General features: G+C 40.3%; 1 protein-coding gene across 1 annotated transcript in view; it reads left to right on the top strand.

Moving 5' to 3' along the window:
- Positions 1-17143, top strand: part of cadps2 (calcium dependent secretion activator 2) — a 125744-nt gene that overhangs the window by 89700 nt on the left and 18901 nt on the right. Inside the window, exons 18-20 of the mRNA XM_088995605.1 lie at positions 10046-10187; positions 13594-13749; positions 15491-15638. Of these exons, the coding sequence (XP_088851731.1) occupies positions 10046-10187; positions 13594-13749; positions 15491-15638 (446 nt within the window). The remainder of the gene's footprint in view (positions 1-10045; positions 10188-13593; positions 13750-15490; positions 15639-17143) is intronic.

Raw genomic sequence — 17143 nt, 5'->3', positions numbered from 1 at the left:
CAGTTTACGAACGTTAAATTTCAGAAAATTTTACCTTGGCATACGAACTATTTTTCGGGATACACGCGGAGCTGCCACAATGAGTGATGTGCCTTTCGCGAACGAGCCCGTTCTCCTAAAAGAAAATGGCAGCCTCTGTTCCCCGCCCCCTGTTGTCGGTTAAAGCCACATGATTGGTCAAGAACGCAGCAGCGAGAGATTGAAGCCATTCTCCAAAAAAGAAAATGGCTGCCGACATTTTTTGTCCTCTTTTCCCGCCCCCAGTCTTCGGTTAAAGCCATGTGATTGGTCAAGAACGTTTAAACATTAAAGAGACAGGCAGACGACAGAGAGAGAGTGACAAAATGCATAGAATACGGTGACATTTGGACTTGTTTCAATTTTGACGTCAAAGGCAGAGTGTAGACTGCAAGGTTAAAATTCCCATCAATCAGGCTCCATAAATAACCCGCACAAGTACCCGTACACTTGATGCAAAAAGCTATGAACCCAGCTAAACAGAACGCAATTGATGAGGAACAAGGTAAAATTATCGCAGAGAAAGCACCTACAAGGGATCATTCCTCAAGATGGTGAAAGAAGAAGGCTACGTTCCTCATCAAGTGTTTCATGCTGATGAAATCGGACACTCCATTCCATCAAGCCGTCAACGACCATCACAAAGGTCAATAAAACCACTTTATTATACAGTACAGTTTATTTCTTTAATTATAATACCATAGCACATTTATTATACATAAAATAAGGTATATTTAGTGTCGTTTTAAGGCTTACAAAATTAGAAAGTAGAAAATTATGTTTTATGGGGACCTGGAAACGGATTATTCTCATTTTAATTGTTTCCTGTGGGAAATACATTTTTGGGATACACACTTTTCGCCTTACACACTCTGTCTGGGAACCAATTTAGTTCGTAAGCCAAGGTATCACTGTATTGAGAAGGCGTCTGTCCTTGTCTTCTCCTTGTCACCCCCAACCCCCATACACCCCTCCTCCCTCAAACTCCTTTCACCTTCTACAACTTGAGTTTTTTTTTTTTTTTTGTTCTACATTTGTTTTTGGAAATGCTCACATGCTGGCAGGGACAAGGAGGGAGTGACGGCTTGGAGGGATGGATGGATGGGGAGGGGGGGCAAAAAGGCAAGTGTTGATTGCAAAACCAATTTCCCACTAATGAAGTCCGCCGAGACGGCGAAATAGGAGCGCGTCGTTAGTGTCGCCGTTAATTCATCAACGACGCCAGGGAAGGCAGAAGGAAGGTTTCCCCTCCCCCTTCTCCCCCCCATGATTGCGTGGAGGAAACATTTTTGTATTTGCTCAACTCTCAATAACGACATCAGTAAAAATCAGCCTTGCCGTTGACGAAATTAAAATCAAATATTAATACAAGGGTGATCACCTGCTCTATTATTACCTGTCTATACACTTCATGTTGTGAAATAGTTACATACTTTAAAAAAGTGTTTTTCGAGAATTGGAACTGATTGAAATTTTTTACATTGATTATGATGGTTTGTGCTGTTTCGGTTTTCGAACAAATCGGTTTTCAAACGTCTCTGTTCTCCTCCAATTCGGTTTTCGACTAAAAATTATGGCGTGATGTTAAAATTGGTGAAAATCAAACAGATTGCAGTTTGTTTTCATAGTGTTTTATAAATGGCCCATTCTAATATTACGTGTGTATAAAGTTTATACTGTCAAATAGTTAAAATGCTTTAAAAAAAAAGTAGTTTTCTAGACCTGGAACGGATTAAAAATATTTCCATTGATTTCGGTTTTGGAAAAAAATCGGTTTTTGAACGTCTCTGTTCTCCTCCAATTCGGTTTTCGAGAAACATTTGTGGTGATGTTAAAATTGGTGAAAATCAAACAGATTGCAGTTTGTTTTCATAGTATTTTACAAATGGCTCACTATAATATTACGTCTGTCTACAGTTTATCCTGGAAAACAGTTAAAGTGCTTTAAAAAAAGTAGTTTTCTAGACCTGGAACGGATTAAAATCATTTCCATTGATTATAATGGTTAGTGCTGTTTCGGTTTTCGAACAAATCGGTTTTCGAACGTCTCTGTCCTCCTCCAATTTGCTTTTCGACCAAAAATTTCGGGGTGATGTTAAAATTGTGAAAATCAAACAGATTGCAGTTTGTTTTCATAGTATTTTACAAATGGCTCACTATAATATTACGTCTGTCTACAGTTTATCCTGGAAAACAGTTAAAGTGCTTTAAAAAAAAAGTAGTTTTCTAGACCTGGAACGGATTAAAAACATTTCCATTGATTATAATGGTTAGTGCTGTTTCGGTTTTCGAACAAATCGGTTTTCGAACGTCTCTGTCCTCCTCCAATTTGCTTTTCGACCAAAAATTTCGGGGTGATGTTAAAATTGTGAAAATCAAACAGATTGCAGTTTGTTTTCATAGTATTTTACAAATGGCTCACTATAATATTACGTCTGTCTACAGTTTATCCTGGAAAACAGTTAAAGTGCTTTAAAAAAAGTAGTTTTCTAGACCTGGAACGGATTAAAATCATTTCCATTGATTATAATGGTTAGTGCTGTTTCGGTTTTCGAACAAATCGGTTTTCGAACGTCTCTGTCCTCCTCCAATTTGCTTTTCGACCAAAAATTTCGGGGTGATGTTAAAATTGTGAAAATCAAACAGATTGCAGTTTGTTTTCATAGTAATTTACAAATGGCTCACTATAATATTACGTGTGTCTACAGTTTATCCTGGAAAACAGTTAAAGTGCTTTAAAAAAAAAAGTAGTTTTCTAGACCTGGAACGGATTAAAATCATTTCCATTGATTATAATGGTTAGTGCTGTTTCGGTTTTCGAACAAATCGGTTTTCGAACGTCTCTGTTATCCTCTATTTCGGTTTTCGACTAAAAATTATGGCGTGATGTTAAAATTGGTGAAAATCAAACAGATTGCAGTTTGTTTTCAAAGTATTTTACAAATGGCCCATTCTAATATTACGTGTGTATAAAGTTTATACTATCAAATAGTTAAAATGCTTTAAAAAAAAAGTAGTTTTCTAGACCTGGAACGGATTAAAAATATTTCCATTGATTTCGGTTTTGGAAAAAATCGGTTTTCGAATGTCTGTTATCCTCCAATTCGGTTTTAGAGAAAAACATTTGTGGTGATGTTAAAATTGGTGAAAATCAAACAGATTGCAGTTTGTTTTCATAGTATTTTACAAATGGCTCACTATAATATTACGTGTGTCTACAGTTTATCCTGGAAAACAGTTAAAGTGCTTTAAAAAAAAAGTAGTTTTCTAGACCTGGAACGGATTAAAAACATTTCCATTGATTATAATGGTTAGTGCTGTTTCGGTTTTCGAACAAATCGGTTTTCGACCGTCTCTGTCCTCCTCCAATTTGCTTTTCGACCAAAAATTTCGGGGTGATGTTAAAATTGGTGAAAATCAAACAGATTGCAGTTTGTTTTCATAGTACAGTAAAGTCTCGTTATATCGATATTCAAGGGAGTCCGAAAAAATATCGATATAACCGGGACTATCGATATATCCGACCCTGTTTGCATGTAATTTTCTCCGTGCGTGCATAGAAATAGTATCGATATAACCGGGACTATCGATATATCCGATATCGATATAACGACACTTTACTGTATTTTACAAATGTGCAGGCTTTTATTGAACAGTTCCCTCCAGAAAAGACTATGAGAATCATCAACATGATGAATGATAATGTGATGCCTCAGGTTCGTAAGATTTTACGAATCAGAAAGCAACAGGTGTCAATTAAGAGCCATCAACGACCATCGCAAATGTAATTAAAGTCACTTTATTATACAGTGCAATGTATTTCTTTCATTACAATACAATAGCACATTTATTATACATAGAATAAGGTATAATGTGTGTAGTTTTAAGGCTTATTTAGTTGAAAATTATATTTCATGGAGACCTGGGAACGGATTATTGTCATTTTAATGGTTTCCTATGGGGAAAATTTATTTGGGGATACACACTTTTCGCCTCACACACTCTGTCTGGGAACCAATTAAGTTCGTAAATTGAGGTCTCACTGTAATTATTCTGGGAGATTTCAACATACACATAGACAATCCGACTACAGTGAGACCTCAATTTACAAACTTTTTGTCTTACATACGTCAAATTTATGAACATTAAACCTTATAATAAGCACTATTTTCATAATACACACCCACCACGGCTGGCGGAGTGATCTTTGGCGGAAGCACACGACCGAACAGCACCAGAGGTTAAATTACCAACAGTCCTTATGGAAGGTGACTCTCCTTCCATAAGCCATTAACGACCGTCAAAAAGGTAAATAAAACTTTATTTTACAGCACAGTTTATTTCTCTAAGTACAATCCTCATGTAATGCGCCTCTCTTTCCAAACAGCAATTCCCTTTGACCTTCGACCTCCAACGCCATTCCATCAAGCCATAAATGACCATCACAAATGTAAATAAAGTGACTTTATGATACAATGCAGTGTATTTCTTTCATTGCAATACAATAGCACATTTATTATACATAGAATAAGGTATGTTGTGTGTAGTTTTCAGGCTTATTTAGTTGAAAAGTATATGGAAACCCGGGAACGGATTATTCCCATTTTAATGGTTTCCTATGGGACATTTTTTTTTAGATACACACTTTTCGCCTTACACACTCTGTCTGGGAACCAATTAAGTTCGTAAGTTGAGGTCTCACTGTATTCCGCTAACAATTGACTTTACTTCTTCCCTTGTGGACGTCCCTACTCACATAAAAGGGCACACACTTGACTTGATATGCTACTCTGGATTGACTCCTTTCAACTTTACAGCTGTTGAACTCCCAATAACAAACCGTTAGATGTAACATTTCCATCACACTCTCCACCACCAAAATACCCCGTAGTATCAACTTTCGTAACATCAACCCGGACTCCCTTGCTCCAATGTTCGCCTCATTATCTCTGGACCCAAACTCCTCTCCTGACGAACTGGTTTCCCGCTACAACTCGAACCTTAACGACATTCTCAACACTATTTCTCCTGTCAAATCCCGCTCTGTTTGATCTACTCGTTCTGTACCCTGGTTCAACGCTCATCTCTGCTACATGAAATCGAAAACACGCCATCTTGAGAACCAGACTTACTGTTCACGAAGATATGTACGTTGCTCAACTTTCTCTCTACAAGAACAGTATCTGGACAGTAACGCTGGACTCATTGACTCAAATACAGTGAGACCTTAACTTACGAACTTAATTGGTTCCCAGACAGAGTGTGTAAGGCGAAAAGTGTGTATCTCAAAAAAACAATTCCCATAGGAAACCATTAAAATGGGAATAATCCGTTCCCGGGTTTCCATAAAATATAGTTTTTAACTAAATAAGCCTTAAAACTACACACAACATACCTTATTCTATGTATAATAAATGTGCTATTGTATTGTAATGAAAGAAATACACTGCATTGTATCATAAAGTCACAAAGAGAGGCACATTACATGAGGACTGTAATTAAAGAAATAAACTGTGCTGTAAAATAAAGTTTATTTCAACTTCTTCGATTGCCCGAGACCGTCGCTTTGAGAGCACGGAAACACCTTTTGCAACAGTCTGTTCCGGAGAATGGGAGCAATGGTTGACTTAGCATAGCCGTGCTCGGCCACTAAATCACACAAACGCATACCTCGTTCGTGTTTTTCAATCATATCCTTCTTCTCAGCGACGGTGATTTTATTTTGTGTCTTCTTGGGCTGAACACGAGCCTGTGGTGTTTTTTTTTTCGGTCCCATCATAGTAAAATTATCAGCAAAAAGCTCCAAGTAGGCGATCGACGTGTGCATTCAATGAGAGGGGGTGTGCAAAGTTGCGCCGGCTGGAGCGCTATTCGGTCATGTCCTTCCGCCGAAGATCACTCCGCCAGCCGTGGTGGGTGTGTATTATGAAAACAGTGCTTATTATAAGGTTTAATTTTCATAAATTAGAGGTTCTTAAGACGAAAACTTTGTAAGATAAGGTGTTTGTAAGTTGAGGTCTCACTGTACTGGAAATACTCGGGCTCTCTTTTCTCTTTATAACATAATCATTTAAGCCCCTGTATCTCTCCCCCCTCACTTTTATTCCTCTTTAAGCTGCAATTCTCTCCTTATCTTCTTTTCTGAAAAAGTCTACAACATTCACCAGCATCTTGGCTCCTCTGTGCCCCTCCCCCAGCCTTCATACCCCCTCTCATCTCTTATCTTCTTTTGATCTCCCTCATCCCTCGACAATCTCGAACCTCATAACTAAATCCAAGAATCCTTCCTGTCAATTAGATCCCTTCCAACAGCTTTGGTCAAACCCTGCTTGCCGTCTCTCCTTCCATTCATTTCAGCCATTATTCACTCCTCGCTATCCTCAGGAACCGTCCCTGTCAAAATGGCGGCTGTGACACTAATTCTTAAAAAGCCCAGATCTGATCCCAATGACTCCAAGAACCTTCGCCCCATTTCTCACCTTCCTTTTATTTCCAAAATCCTTGAGCTGCACTCTCACCTCTCCCAGAATGATCTTTACGAACCATTCCGATCTGGTTTCCGCCCCACCACAGTACAGAATCAGCTCTCTTAAAAGTCAGGAATGATCGTCTTTTGGCAGCTGACGCCGGTTTACTCTCCATCCTTGTCCTTCTTGACCTCACTGCAGCTTTTGACACCATCTCTCATCCCATCCTCCTTGACAGACTTTCCTCCATAGGGATCACCGACACGCCCCTACCTTGGTTCCACTCTTAGCTCTCTGGCCGCTCTCAGTTCATCCAAATTAACTCCTTCACTTCATAGTCCTCTCCTGTATCTTCTGGTGTGCCCCAAGGCTCTGTCCTGGGACCGTTCCTCTTTATCACCTACCTTCTTCCCCTTGGCAATATTCTCCGTAAATTTGGTATTCAATGTCATTGCTTTGCGGATGACACCCAGTTCTATCTCTCGAGCAAACCCAACGCCTCTCTTCTACCTTCTTCCCTTTCACTCAGCCTCTCTGAAATAAAAAAAAATCCTGGTTTAGCCATAACTTCCTCAAACTTAACAGCGACAACACTGAAGTTCTTCTCGTTGGTACCAAATCTACCTTGAGCAAAGCTAACAGTTTCTCTCTCACTATTGACAATTCGACCGTTTCTCCCTCCCACCAGGTGAAAAGCCAATGTGTCGTTCTTGTCAGCACACTATTTTTCCACTCCCATATAAATAACTTAACCCGATCTGCGTACTTCCACCTACGCAATATCAATCGTCTTCGCCCGTCTCTCACTCCTCACACCACTGCTATCCTCGCTCATAGTCTTGTCACCTCCCGGATTGACGATCGCAATTCACTTCTCTTTGGTGTCCCTCAGAAACTTCTCCACAAACTTCAACTCGTCCAGAATTCTTCAGCCCGGATCATCACCAGAACCTCATCCTTTCACCACATCACCCCCGTTCTCCAAGAGCTCCACTGGCTCCCGGTCAAATATAGAATCCACATTCAAATTCTTCTTTATACATTTAAAGCTATCCATAACCTTGCCCCCCCATACCTATCTGACCTTCTTCAAATTTTTATTCCCTCTCGTTCCCTCAGACGCTCTTCCTCCCTCCACCCCTGTGTGCTGCCCCTGCCCATCTCAGAACGATGGGAGCCAGAGCCTTCAGCTGCTCCCCCCCCAAACTCTGGAACTCGTAACATCGATTCTCTTCCCTCCTTCAAATCCCATCTCAAAACCCACCCATTTAAAATTGCATTTTCTGTGTAGTTCTTTAATAATAATAACCAGGGAGGAAACCGAGGACATGAAAGTAGCTGTGAGAGAAGAGGATGCACAAAACCGGGTTAGATGGAGGACATTGATTTGCTGTGGCGACCCCTGAAGGGAGAAGCCGAAAGGAAAAGAACATTGATTATAATAGTGCTGTTTTGGTTTTCGAACAAATCGGTTTTCGAAAATCTCTGTTCTTGTCTAATTCGTCCAAATTTCGGGGGAATTGTGCCCTGTGATCGTCTAGCTAGCAACTAGTCCAGGATGTCCCGCGCCTACTACTAAAAAGACACCTGGGAGAGGTGCCAACACGGCCCGTCACAGGAAGAGAAAGTGAGAGGGAGAGGTGTTTTTATGTTCCAGCGTTGATGTTAAAATTGGTGAAAATGAAACATATTGCTATTTGTTGTCAGAGTATTTTACAAATGACCCACTCTATTATGTGTGTATACACTTTATGTTGTGAAATAGTTAAAGATACTTAAAAAAGTTTTCTAGACTTAGAACGGATTGAAATTTTTTACATGGATTATAATGGTTAATGCTGTTTCGGTTTTTGAACAAATCTGTTTTTGAACAGGTTTCGGGAATAGATTCTGGGGGTTAGATATGGCGGAGGTTTATGCTGTAAAATAGTGAAAGGCACTTTCAAAAAAGTTTTTTTTCTGGACTTGGAACGGATTATTTTTCTTACGTTGATTATAATGGTTAGTGATGTTTTGGTTTTGGAACAAATCGGTTTTCGAATAGGTTTCGGGAATGGATTCTGGGGGTTTGATATGGGGGATGTTTATACAGTTTATGCTGTAAAATAGTGAAAGGCACTTTCAAAAAAGTTTTTTTCTGGACTTGGAACAGATTAAATTTTTTACATTGATTCTAATGGTTAGTGATGTTTTGGTTTTGGAACAAATCGGTTTTCGAATAGGTTTCGGGAATGGATTCTGGGGGGTTGATATGGGGGATGTTCATACAGTTTATGCTGTAAAATAGTGAATGGCACTTTCAAAAAAGTTGTTTTCTGGACTTGGAACGGATTATTTTTCTTACGTTGATTATAATGGTTAGTGATGTTTTGGTTTTGGAACAAATCGGTTTTCGAATAGGTTTCGGGAATGGATTCTGGGGGTTTGATATGGGGGATGTTTATACAGTTTATGCTGTAAAATAGTGAAAGGCACTTTCAAAAAAGTTTTTTTCTGGACTTGGAACAGATTAAATTTTTTACATTGATTCTAATGGTTAGTGATGTTTTGGTTTTGGAACAAATCGGTTTTCGAATAGGTTTCGGGAATGGATTCTGGGGGGTTGATATGGGGGATGTTCATACAGTTTATGCTGTAAAATAGTGAAAGGCACTTTCAAAAAAGTTGTTTTCTGGACTTGGAACGGATTATTTTTCTTACGTTGATTATAATGGTTAGTGATGTTTTGGTTTTGGAACAAATCGGTTTTCGAATAGGTTTCGGGAATGGATTCTGGGGGTTTGATATGGGGGATGTTTATACAGTTTATGCTGTAAAATAGTGAAAGGCACTTTCAAAAAAGTTTTTTTCTGGACTTGGAACAGATTAAATTTTTTACATTGATTCTAATGGTTAGTGATGTTTTGGTTTTGGAACAAATCGGTTTTCGAATAGGTTTCGGGAATGGATTCTGGGGGGTTGATATGGGGGATGTTCATACAGTTTATGCTGTAAAATAGTGAAAGGCACTTTCAAAAAAGTTTTTTTCTGGACTTGGAACGGATTATTTTTCTTACGTTGATTATAATGGTTAGTGATGTTTTGGTTTTGGAACAGATCGGTTTTCGAATAGGTTTCGGGAATGGATTCTGGGGGTTTGATATGGGGGATGTTTATACAGTTTATGCTGTAAAATAGTGAAAGGCACTTTCAAAAAAGTTTTTTTCTGGACTTGGAACAGATTAAATTTTTTACATTGATTATAATGGTTAGTGATGTTTTGGTTTTGGAACAAATCGGTTTTCGAATAGGTTTCGGGAATGGATTCTGGGGGTTTTATATGGGGGAGGTTTACACAGTTTATGCTGTAAAATAGTGAATGGCACTTTCAAAAAAGTTGTTTTCTGGATTTGGAACGGATTATTTTTCTTACGTTGATTATAATGGTTAGTGCTGTTTTGGTTTTCGAACAGGTTTATGGAACGGATTATGGGAAGTTTGATTGTATTTCAAAAGTCAGAACAATGCCTAATTTGCACCACCCCCACCCTTAATTTTTTTTTGTGTTGTGTACCCTCCAGCCCAGCTATGCAACGGGCCCTTCCACAAGCACCTCCAGGCGGTTTTTGTCCCTCTGGTGGTGCGCTACATCGACCTGATGGAGTCATCCATCGCGCAGTCCATCCATCGCGGCTTCCAGGAGGAGACCTGGCGCTCCGTCAAGTAAGGCGCTCTGCGCTCGATTCTTCGGGTCTGGCGCTGCGACGAGCGCACACTCTGGCTTTTACCATTTGTTTGTGTCTGTGACCCATCCATCCTGTGCATGGACGCCATCCTTTCTTCTTGGTCTTTAAATTTTGTTCCGATCCGTCTGTCTATCCCTCAGATTTGTTTTTGACTTTTAATACTACTACTAGTACTACTACTAGTACTACTACTACTACTACTAATAATAATAATAATAATAATACATTTAATTTCTAAGCGCCTTCGACTCTCAAGGTCACTTTACAGTCACATGATAGGTTTTTCTTCGGGTAAGCAGCGATAGCCACACACGCCGGCGTTCACTCAACCCGGAAGTAACCCAAATAAATAGAAAGTGAGCTAGCTAGCTAATAGATAGCTAATAGATAGATTATTCATACTCTTCTTATAAATACACAGCGGATAAATGTCAATATATCATAATCACTACTAGCTGTAGCGAGCTGGCTATTAGCTATCTATTAGCTCTGGCTAGCTATCTATTAGCTATCTATTAGCTCTAGCTAGCTATTTATTTCCTGTCTATTAGCTATCTAGCTAGCTTTCTGTCTATTTGAGTTACTTCCGGGTTGAGTGAACAATGGCGGATGTGGCTGCCACTGCTCACCCACAGAAAAACTGTGATTGTAAAGTGACCTTGAGAGTTTTGAAAGGCGCTTTATAAATGAAATGTATTATTATTATTATTATTATTATTATTATTATTATTATTATTAGCTGGCTAGCTATCTATTAGCTATGTTCTTGAAAGTTTTGAAAGGCGCTTATAAATATAATCTATTATTAATAGTAACTGTCTATTAGCTGGCTATCTACTTGCTATCTATTTACTATGTATTGGCTATCTGGCTGGGTGGCTATCTCGCTAGCTATCTATTAGCTATATAGCTATATAGCTGGCTAGCTATCTTTTAGCTATGTCCTTGAGAGTTTTGAAAGGCGCTAATAAGTACAATGTATTATTAATAGTAGCTGTCTATTAGCTAGCTATCTACTTGCTATCTATTTGTATTGGCTATCTGGCTGGCTGGCTGGCTCTCGCTAGCTATCTATTAGCTATGTCCTTGATTATTATTATTATTATTATTATTATTATTATTATTATTATTATAACCAGCCAGCTAGATAGTCTATAGATAACCAGTCAGATAGCTCGCCAGCCAGATAGCTATCAGATCGTGATCAGATAGCTAGCTAGAAAGCCAGCCAGCTAGATAGCCATATAGCTAATAGATAGCCAGCCAGCCAGTTAGATAGCTAATAAAACCAATGAAGTTTTGCTAGCAGGCACAATGACCTTATGTGTGAAACAAAAATGAACATCCACAAGGGGGCAGCATTTCCCTTTTTTCCATGTTAGCGCTTTGTCAGCTGTTGTTAAAGCACGACATAAAACATTTTGGACAGCCGCCCTAATTTCAAGCCCATATAACTCCAGACCCGTATCCTTTAGTAATTAAGTCTTTTTTTCTGATGCAAAAAGAGTGTTTAAGGTTTCTAATGCTGTATTGAATGTTTCTGTTGTCCTAACAGGCAATATAATAATAATACATTTAATTTCTAAACACCTTTCAAAACTCTGAAAGACACTTTACAGTCATGGGATAAAACTTTTTTTTTGTGCGGGTGAGCAGTGGCCGCCATTCGCGCCAGCGTTCACTCTACCCTTAAGTAACACAGCAGCAAAGTTATGAAAGGAAGACTAAAGGAAAGAAAGAAGTAGAAGAACAACATCCATATTCTGCGGATCTTGCAATTTGAGTGACAATGACAAAAACCCTGGCACTGGAGTGGACACATTTTTGCACATCGTCTGGCAGTCAATGAGTTAAAGAAGGTGAAGTATTGTGAGCTCCCGTCGGCCATCTTGTTGACGTTGGGGACCGCTTCCAAATAAAGTTTATACTGTAAAATAGGTAAAAGATACTTAAAAAAGGCGTTTTCTAGATTTTGGAACGGATTGATTTTTTTTACATTGATTATAATGGTTAGTGCTGTTTCATTTTTCGAACAAATCAGTTTTCGAACGTCTCTGTTCTCGTCCAATTCAGTTTTTTACTTTTTTTTGTGGAACTTCCATCCGGAGCTCAGGGACCAACCGGAGCTCGGGGGACGTCCCGTTACCGTGGTTACCGCAAGGCTAAGTTGCTAACTTCCTGCTCACTTGAGGAACACGTCCGTTGGTGTCCATATTGGTAGCCAAGTCGGTGGCGTTATGTTACTTGGGGGTCTGTTGGGGATCGGGGAGGGGTGTTGGGATTGGGGGTGGGGTTTAGGATGAGGAGGGGCGACACTCAGACCACACTCGGCGCTTCGTGAAAGCCGCGGAAGAAAAAAAAAACAAGCTGGCACTTCATTAGTGAGCACAGACGGACGGGTGAGTGGGATTGGCCCGTCACCCTTGGGGGTGGGGGTGGGGGGCTTCACAGGAGGGGCCCGCTAATTAGACATGAGGGGGCTCGCCCAACGCCGCCGCCACTTGTTGTTGTGCTCGTCTTTTAAAGGCCAAGTGAGAAAAGTGAGCACCGTTAATTTCAATGCCCCCCACCACACTCCATCCTTTTGAGTCCTCTTCCTTGCTAGCCGTCGCTTAGCGGTCAGGCTAGCCGCCTGCCATACCCTTGCGCAACAGATCCACAGGCAGAATAAAAGTTGTCGTATGCCGAAACATTTTTTTCCCAATCAATGTGATCAACAACATTGCCTGCGTGTGTAGCTAACTAGCTAGCTGTTTAAGCGGCTATCTTGATTTTAACGTACATGTGCGTACATTTTTGAAAACAATTCATGGTTAGGTTTCCTGTTACATCATAACTTTGAGAATCGAGCTAGCTTTCAAGCTTTCTTCCTAGCTATCTATTTGCTATCTGTTAGTTATTTATTAACTATGTATTACCGGTCTAGCTGGCTGGCTATCTAGCTATCTATTAGCGGTCTAGCTAGCTGGCTATCTCGCTATCTATTCGCTATCAGCGGTCTCGCTGGCTGGCTATCTAGCTATCTATTAGCGGTCTAGCTGGCTGGCTATCTATTAGCTATCTATTAGCTATCTACTAGCTGGCTGGCTAGCTTTCTATCTAATTTGAGTTACTTCGGGTTGAGTGAATGCGAGCGCATGCAGCTGCCGCTGTCCTTGAGAGCTTTGAAAGGCCCTTAAAATATAATGTATTATTATTATTATTATTATTATTATTAAAAACTGATCCTGTGACTGAAAGGTGACCTTGAGAGTTTTGAAGGCGCTTTTAAATGAAATGTATTATTATTATTATTATTATTATTATTATAAATGAAAAAAAGCAAAAACACTCACCAGCACCAAAAACGGCGTTGCCGTTATGCGTTTGTTGTTGTCGGATAGAAACGGTTCGTCCACGTCGGAAGACCTCTTCTGGAAATTGGGCGCGCTGCAGGCCTTCGTGTCGGACCTCCACTGGCCCGACGCCGAGTTCGCCGGGCACCTGCATCGGAGACTCAAGCTGATGGCCGGCGACATGATGGAGGCCTGCGTCAAGAGGTTTGTTTGACAGACAAAATGGCCGCCGACGGGGCTTCAGAACCCTCCAATGTATCTGCCCCCCTTCACACCCCAAACAAAAACGCGATCCAGCTATCGAGCCTGCTATCTGGTTGGCTGGCTAGCTATCTCGCTAGTTCATTATTAGCCATATGGCTGTCTAGCTGGCTAGCTATCTAGCTATCTACTTGCTATCTATTTGCTATGTATTAGCTATCTATTATCTGTATAGCTATTTAGCAATTTATAATTGCAATACTTTTATTTTGATGCCTAACAAATAAGCTTTTATAGCTCACCAATGACTTTATTGTTATTTCTTTTTTTACCCTCTTCACTTACTTTGATTTATCTGACTATCGAGCTGTCTCGCTAGCTCGCTATCTGGCTTTCTCGCTAGCTAGCCATTTGCTATCTATTAGCTGGCTATCTCACTAGCTCTATATTAGTTATCTAGCGAGCTATTGGCTATCTATCTGCCTCGCTATCTAGCTGGCTAGCTATTACCTGTATATTAGCTAGCTTTATATCTATTTGAGTTACTTCCAGGTTGAGTGAACGCTGGCGCGTGTGGCTGCCGCGGCTCACCCACAGAAAAACTTATCCTGTGACTGTAAAGTGACCTTGAGAGTTTTGAAAGGCGCTTATTATTATTATTATTATTATTATTATTATTATTAGCTGGCTAGCTATCTATTAGCTATGTTCTTGAGAGTTTTGAAAGGCGCTTGTAAATACAATGTATTATTAATAGTAGCTGTCTATTAGCTAGCTATCTATTTGCTATGTATTGGCTATCTGGCTGGCTGGCTGGCTATCTCGCTAGCTATCTATTATCTATATCGCTATCTAGCTGGCTAGCTATCTTTTAGCTATGTCCTTGAGAGTTTTGAAAGGCGTTAATAAGTACAATGCATTATTAATAGTAGCTGTCTATTAGCTAGCTATCTACTTGCTATCTATTTGTATTGGCTATGTGGCTGGCTCTCGCTAGCTATCTATTAGCTATGTCCTTGAGAGTTTTGAATGGCGCTTATAAATACATTATTATTATTAGTAGTAGTAGCTGTCTATTAGCGATCTAGTTGAATGTGCTAAGTAGTAAAATGTAAAGCTAGCTAGCTATTAGCTATATAGCTATCTATCTAGCTAGCGAACTATCTATTAGCTATCTCCTTGATAGTTTTGAAAGGCGCTTATAAATACATTATTATTAGTAGTAGTAGTAGCTGTCTATTAGCGAGCTAGTTGAATGTGCTAAGTAGTAAAATGTAAAGCTAGCTAGCTATTAGCTATATAGCTATCTATCTAGCTAGCGAACTATCTATTAGCTATCTCCTTGATAGTTTTGAAAGGCGCTTATAAATACATTATTATTGGTAGTAGTAGTAGCTGTCTATTAGCGAGCTAGTTGAATGTGCTAAGTAGTAAAATGTAAAGCTAGCTAGCTATTAGCTATATAGCTATCTATCTAGCTAGCGAACTATCTATTAGCTATCTCCTTGATAGTTTTGAAAGGCGCTTATAAATACTATGTTTTATCTTTAGTAGCTTTCTGTTAGCTTTCTGTTAGCTAGCTGGCGCGTGTGACCCACATAAAAACTTATCCTGTGACTGTAAAGTGACATTGAGAGTTTTGAAAGGTGCTTATAAATGAAATTTATTATTATTATTATTATTATTATTATTATTATTATTATTATTATTATTATTATTATTATTATTATTATTAAACCATCAGGACCTGGTGCGCCTTTGAGGGCAAAATGCAGAAAACCAACAGCTCGCCGGAGTTGCGGGTGCCCCCCTGCGTCTGCACCATGTTGAACATCCTGGTGGACGCCAAGCGGCGCTGCTCCAAACTCTGCCAGCTGGACGCCGGGCTCGAGGTACCCATCCCGCCGCCCGCTTCACACTCGGCGCGACGACGTTGCTCTCGGCCTCGCCAGCTGATCGACCTAGTTGCGCTTTTGCTCGTCCGTTCATCTTTGGCTTGCTTTCACCATTCGGTGCGTATCATACCTGAAGCGGAGCAAAAAAAAACAAAACGATCAAGCCTCGATTCGACTCCCGGCTCCCAAAAAGCATCACTGCCCCAACTGCATTTGGACAAAAGCTTGCAATTCACGGCATCCAAGATGGCGACCGGCCGACAATCGTGGACGAACGGCCTCTTGTTTGGCTCCAGGCTTGAATGGAGAGGGTGTAGGGCGTCATCGTCGGGGTCAAAGTTGGGGATCAGCCGTCGTCCGCCTTTTGTCCAAACGCGCCGACCATTGATTGGTTGTGACGCCAATGACGGTGAAAATACCTCCGATGAAGACGCCCTCCCACCAACCCTGCCCATTTACAGTAATACCTCAGCTCACGAACGTAATTGATTACCAGAAAGTGTGTGTAAGGCGAAAACTTTGTCTTCCAAACATTTATTTCCCATAAGAAACCATTAAAATGAGAATAATCCGTTCCCAGGTCCCCATAAAACATACTTTTCTACTAAATAAGCCTTAAAACTACACAAAATAGACCTTATTTTATGTATAATAAACGTGATATTGTATTGTAATGAAAGAAATAAACTGTACCGTATAATAAAGTCGTTTTATTTACCTTTGTGATGGTCGTTGATGTCGTTGCCTCTTGATGATATCTGAGTGAAGTTGCCGTGCTTTCTTGACGATAATACCCTCACACACACTGTCCGATGCTAGCTGCTTTTCGTTCATCCAAATCGACAGAAGTTTTTCGACATCTTCTATTTCCTGAGACCGTTGCTTTGACAACGCAAAAAAAACACCCTTAGCCACACGTAGCAATGGCCGACTTAGCGTACTGGTACTGAGACGCTAAGTCACACAAACACACACCTGTGTTTCTGGATTATCTTCTTCTGTTCAACTGTCATTTCCTTTGTCTTTTTAGGGTTAACACTAGCCTGTGGTGGGGGTTTTTTTTCGCTCCCATAGTATCAAAAGTACTCCACTCGATTACAAACCACGTCTGCACTCAAAGAAAGTGGGTGTGGAAAACTAGTCCGCCAGACACTGTGGCGCTGTGTGGTTTGGTTCGTCCGCCGAAAACTGGTTTGTATGCTTACGAAAAGTTTGTGAGCTAAAGCGTTCGTAAGCTGAGGTATCACTGTACTCCCCCTGAGCCTACAAAATGGCTGCCCGGCCTCAGTAATGAGGATTACTTTTATACAGTGTGTGTGTGTATGTGTGTGTGTGTGCGTGCGTTTGTGTGTGTGCGTGTGTGTGTGTGTGTGTGTGTGTGTGTGTGTGTGTGTGTGTGTGTGTGTGTGTGTGTGTGTGTGTGTGTGTGTGTGCGTGCGTGTGTGTGCGTGTGCGTGTGCGTGTGTGTGTGCGCCTTGCCATAATCATATCATAATAATTGG

This window comes from Hippocampus bargibanti, linkage group LG05, assembly GCF_051943395.1.
Source record: "Hippocampus bargibanti isolate YZ-2025 linkage group LG05, ASM5194339v1, whole genome shotgun sequence".
Classification (NCBI taxonomy): domain Eukaryota; kingdom Metazoa; phylum Chordata; class Actinopteri; order Syngnathiformes; family Syngnathidae; genus Hippocampus; species Hippocampus bargibanti.
The sequence above is the reverse complement of the archived record's forward strand: the minus strand, read 5'-3'. Positions and strand labels throughout refer to the sequence as shown.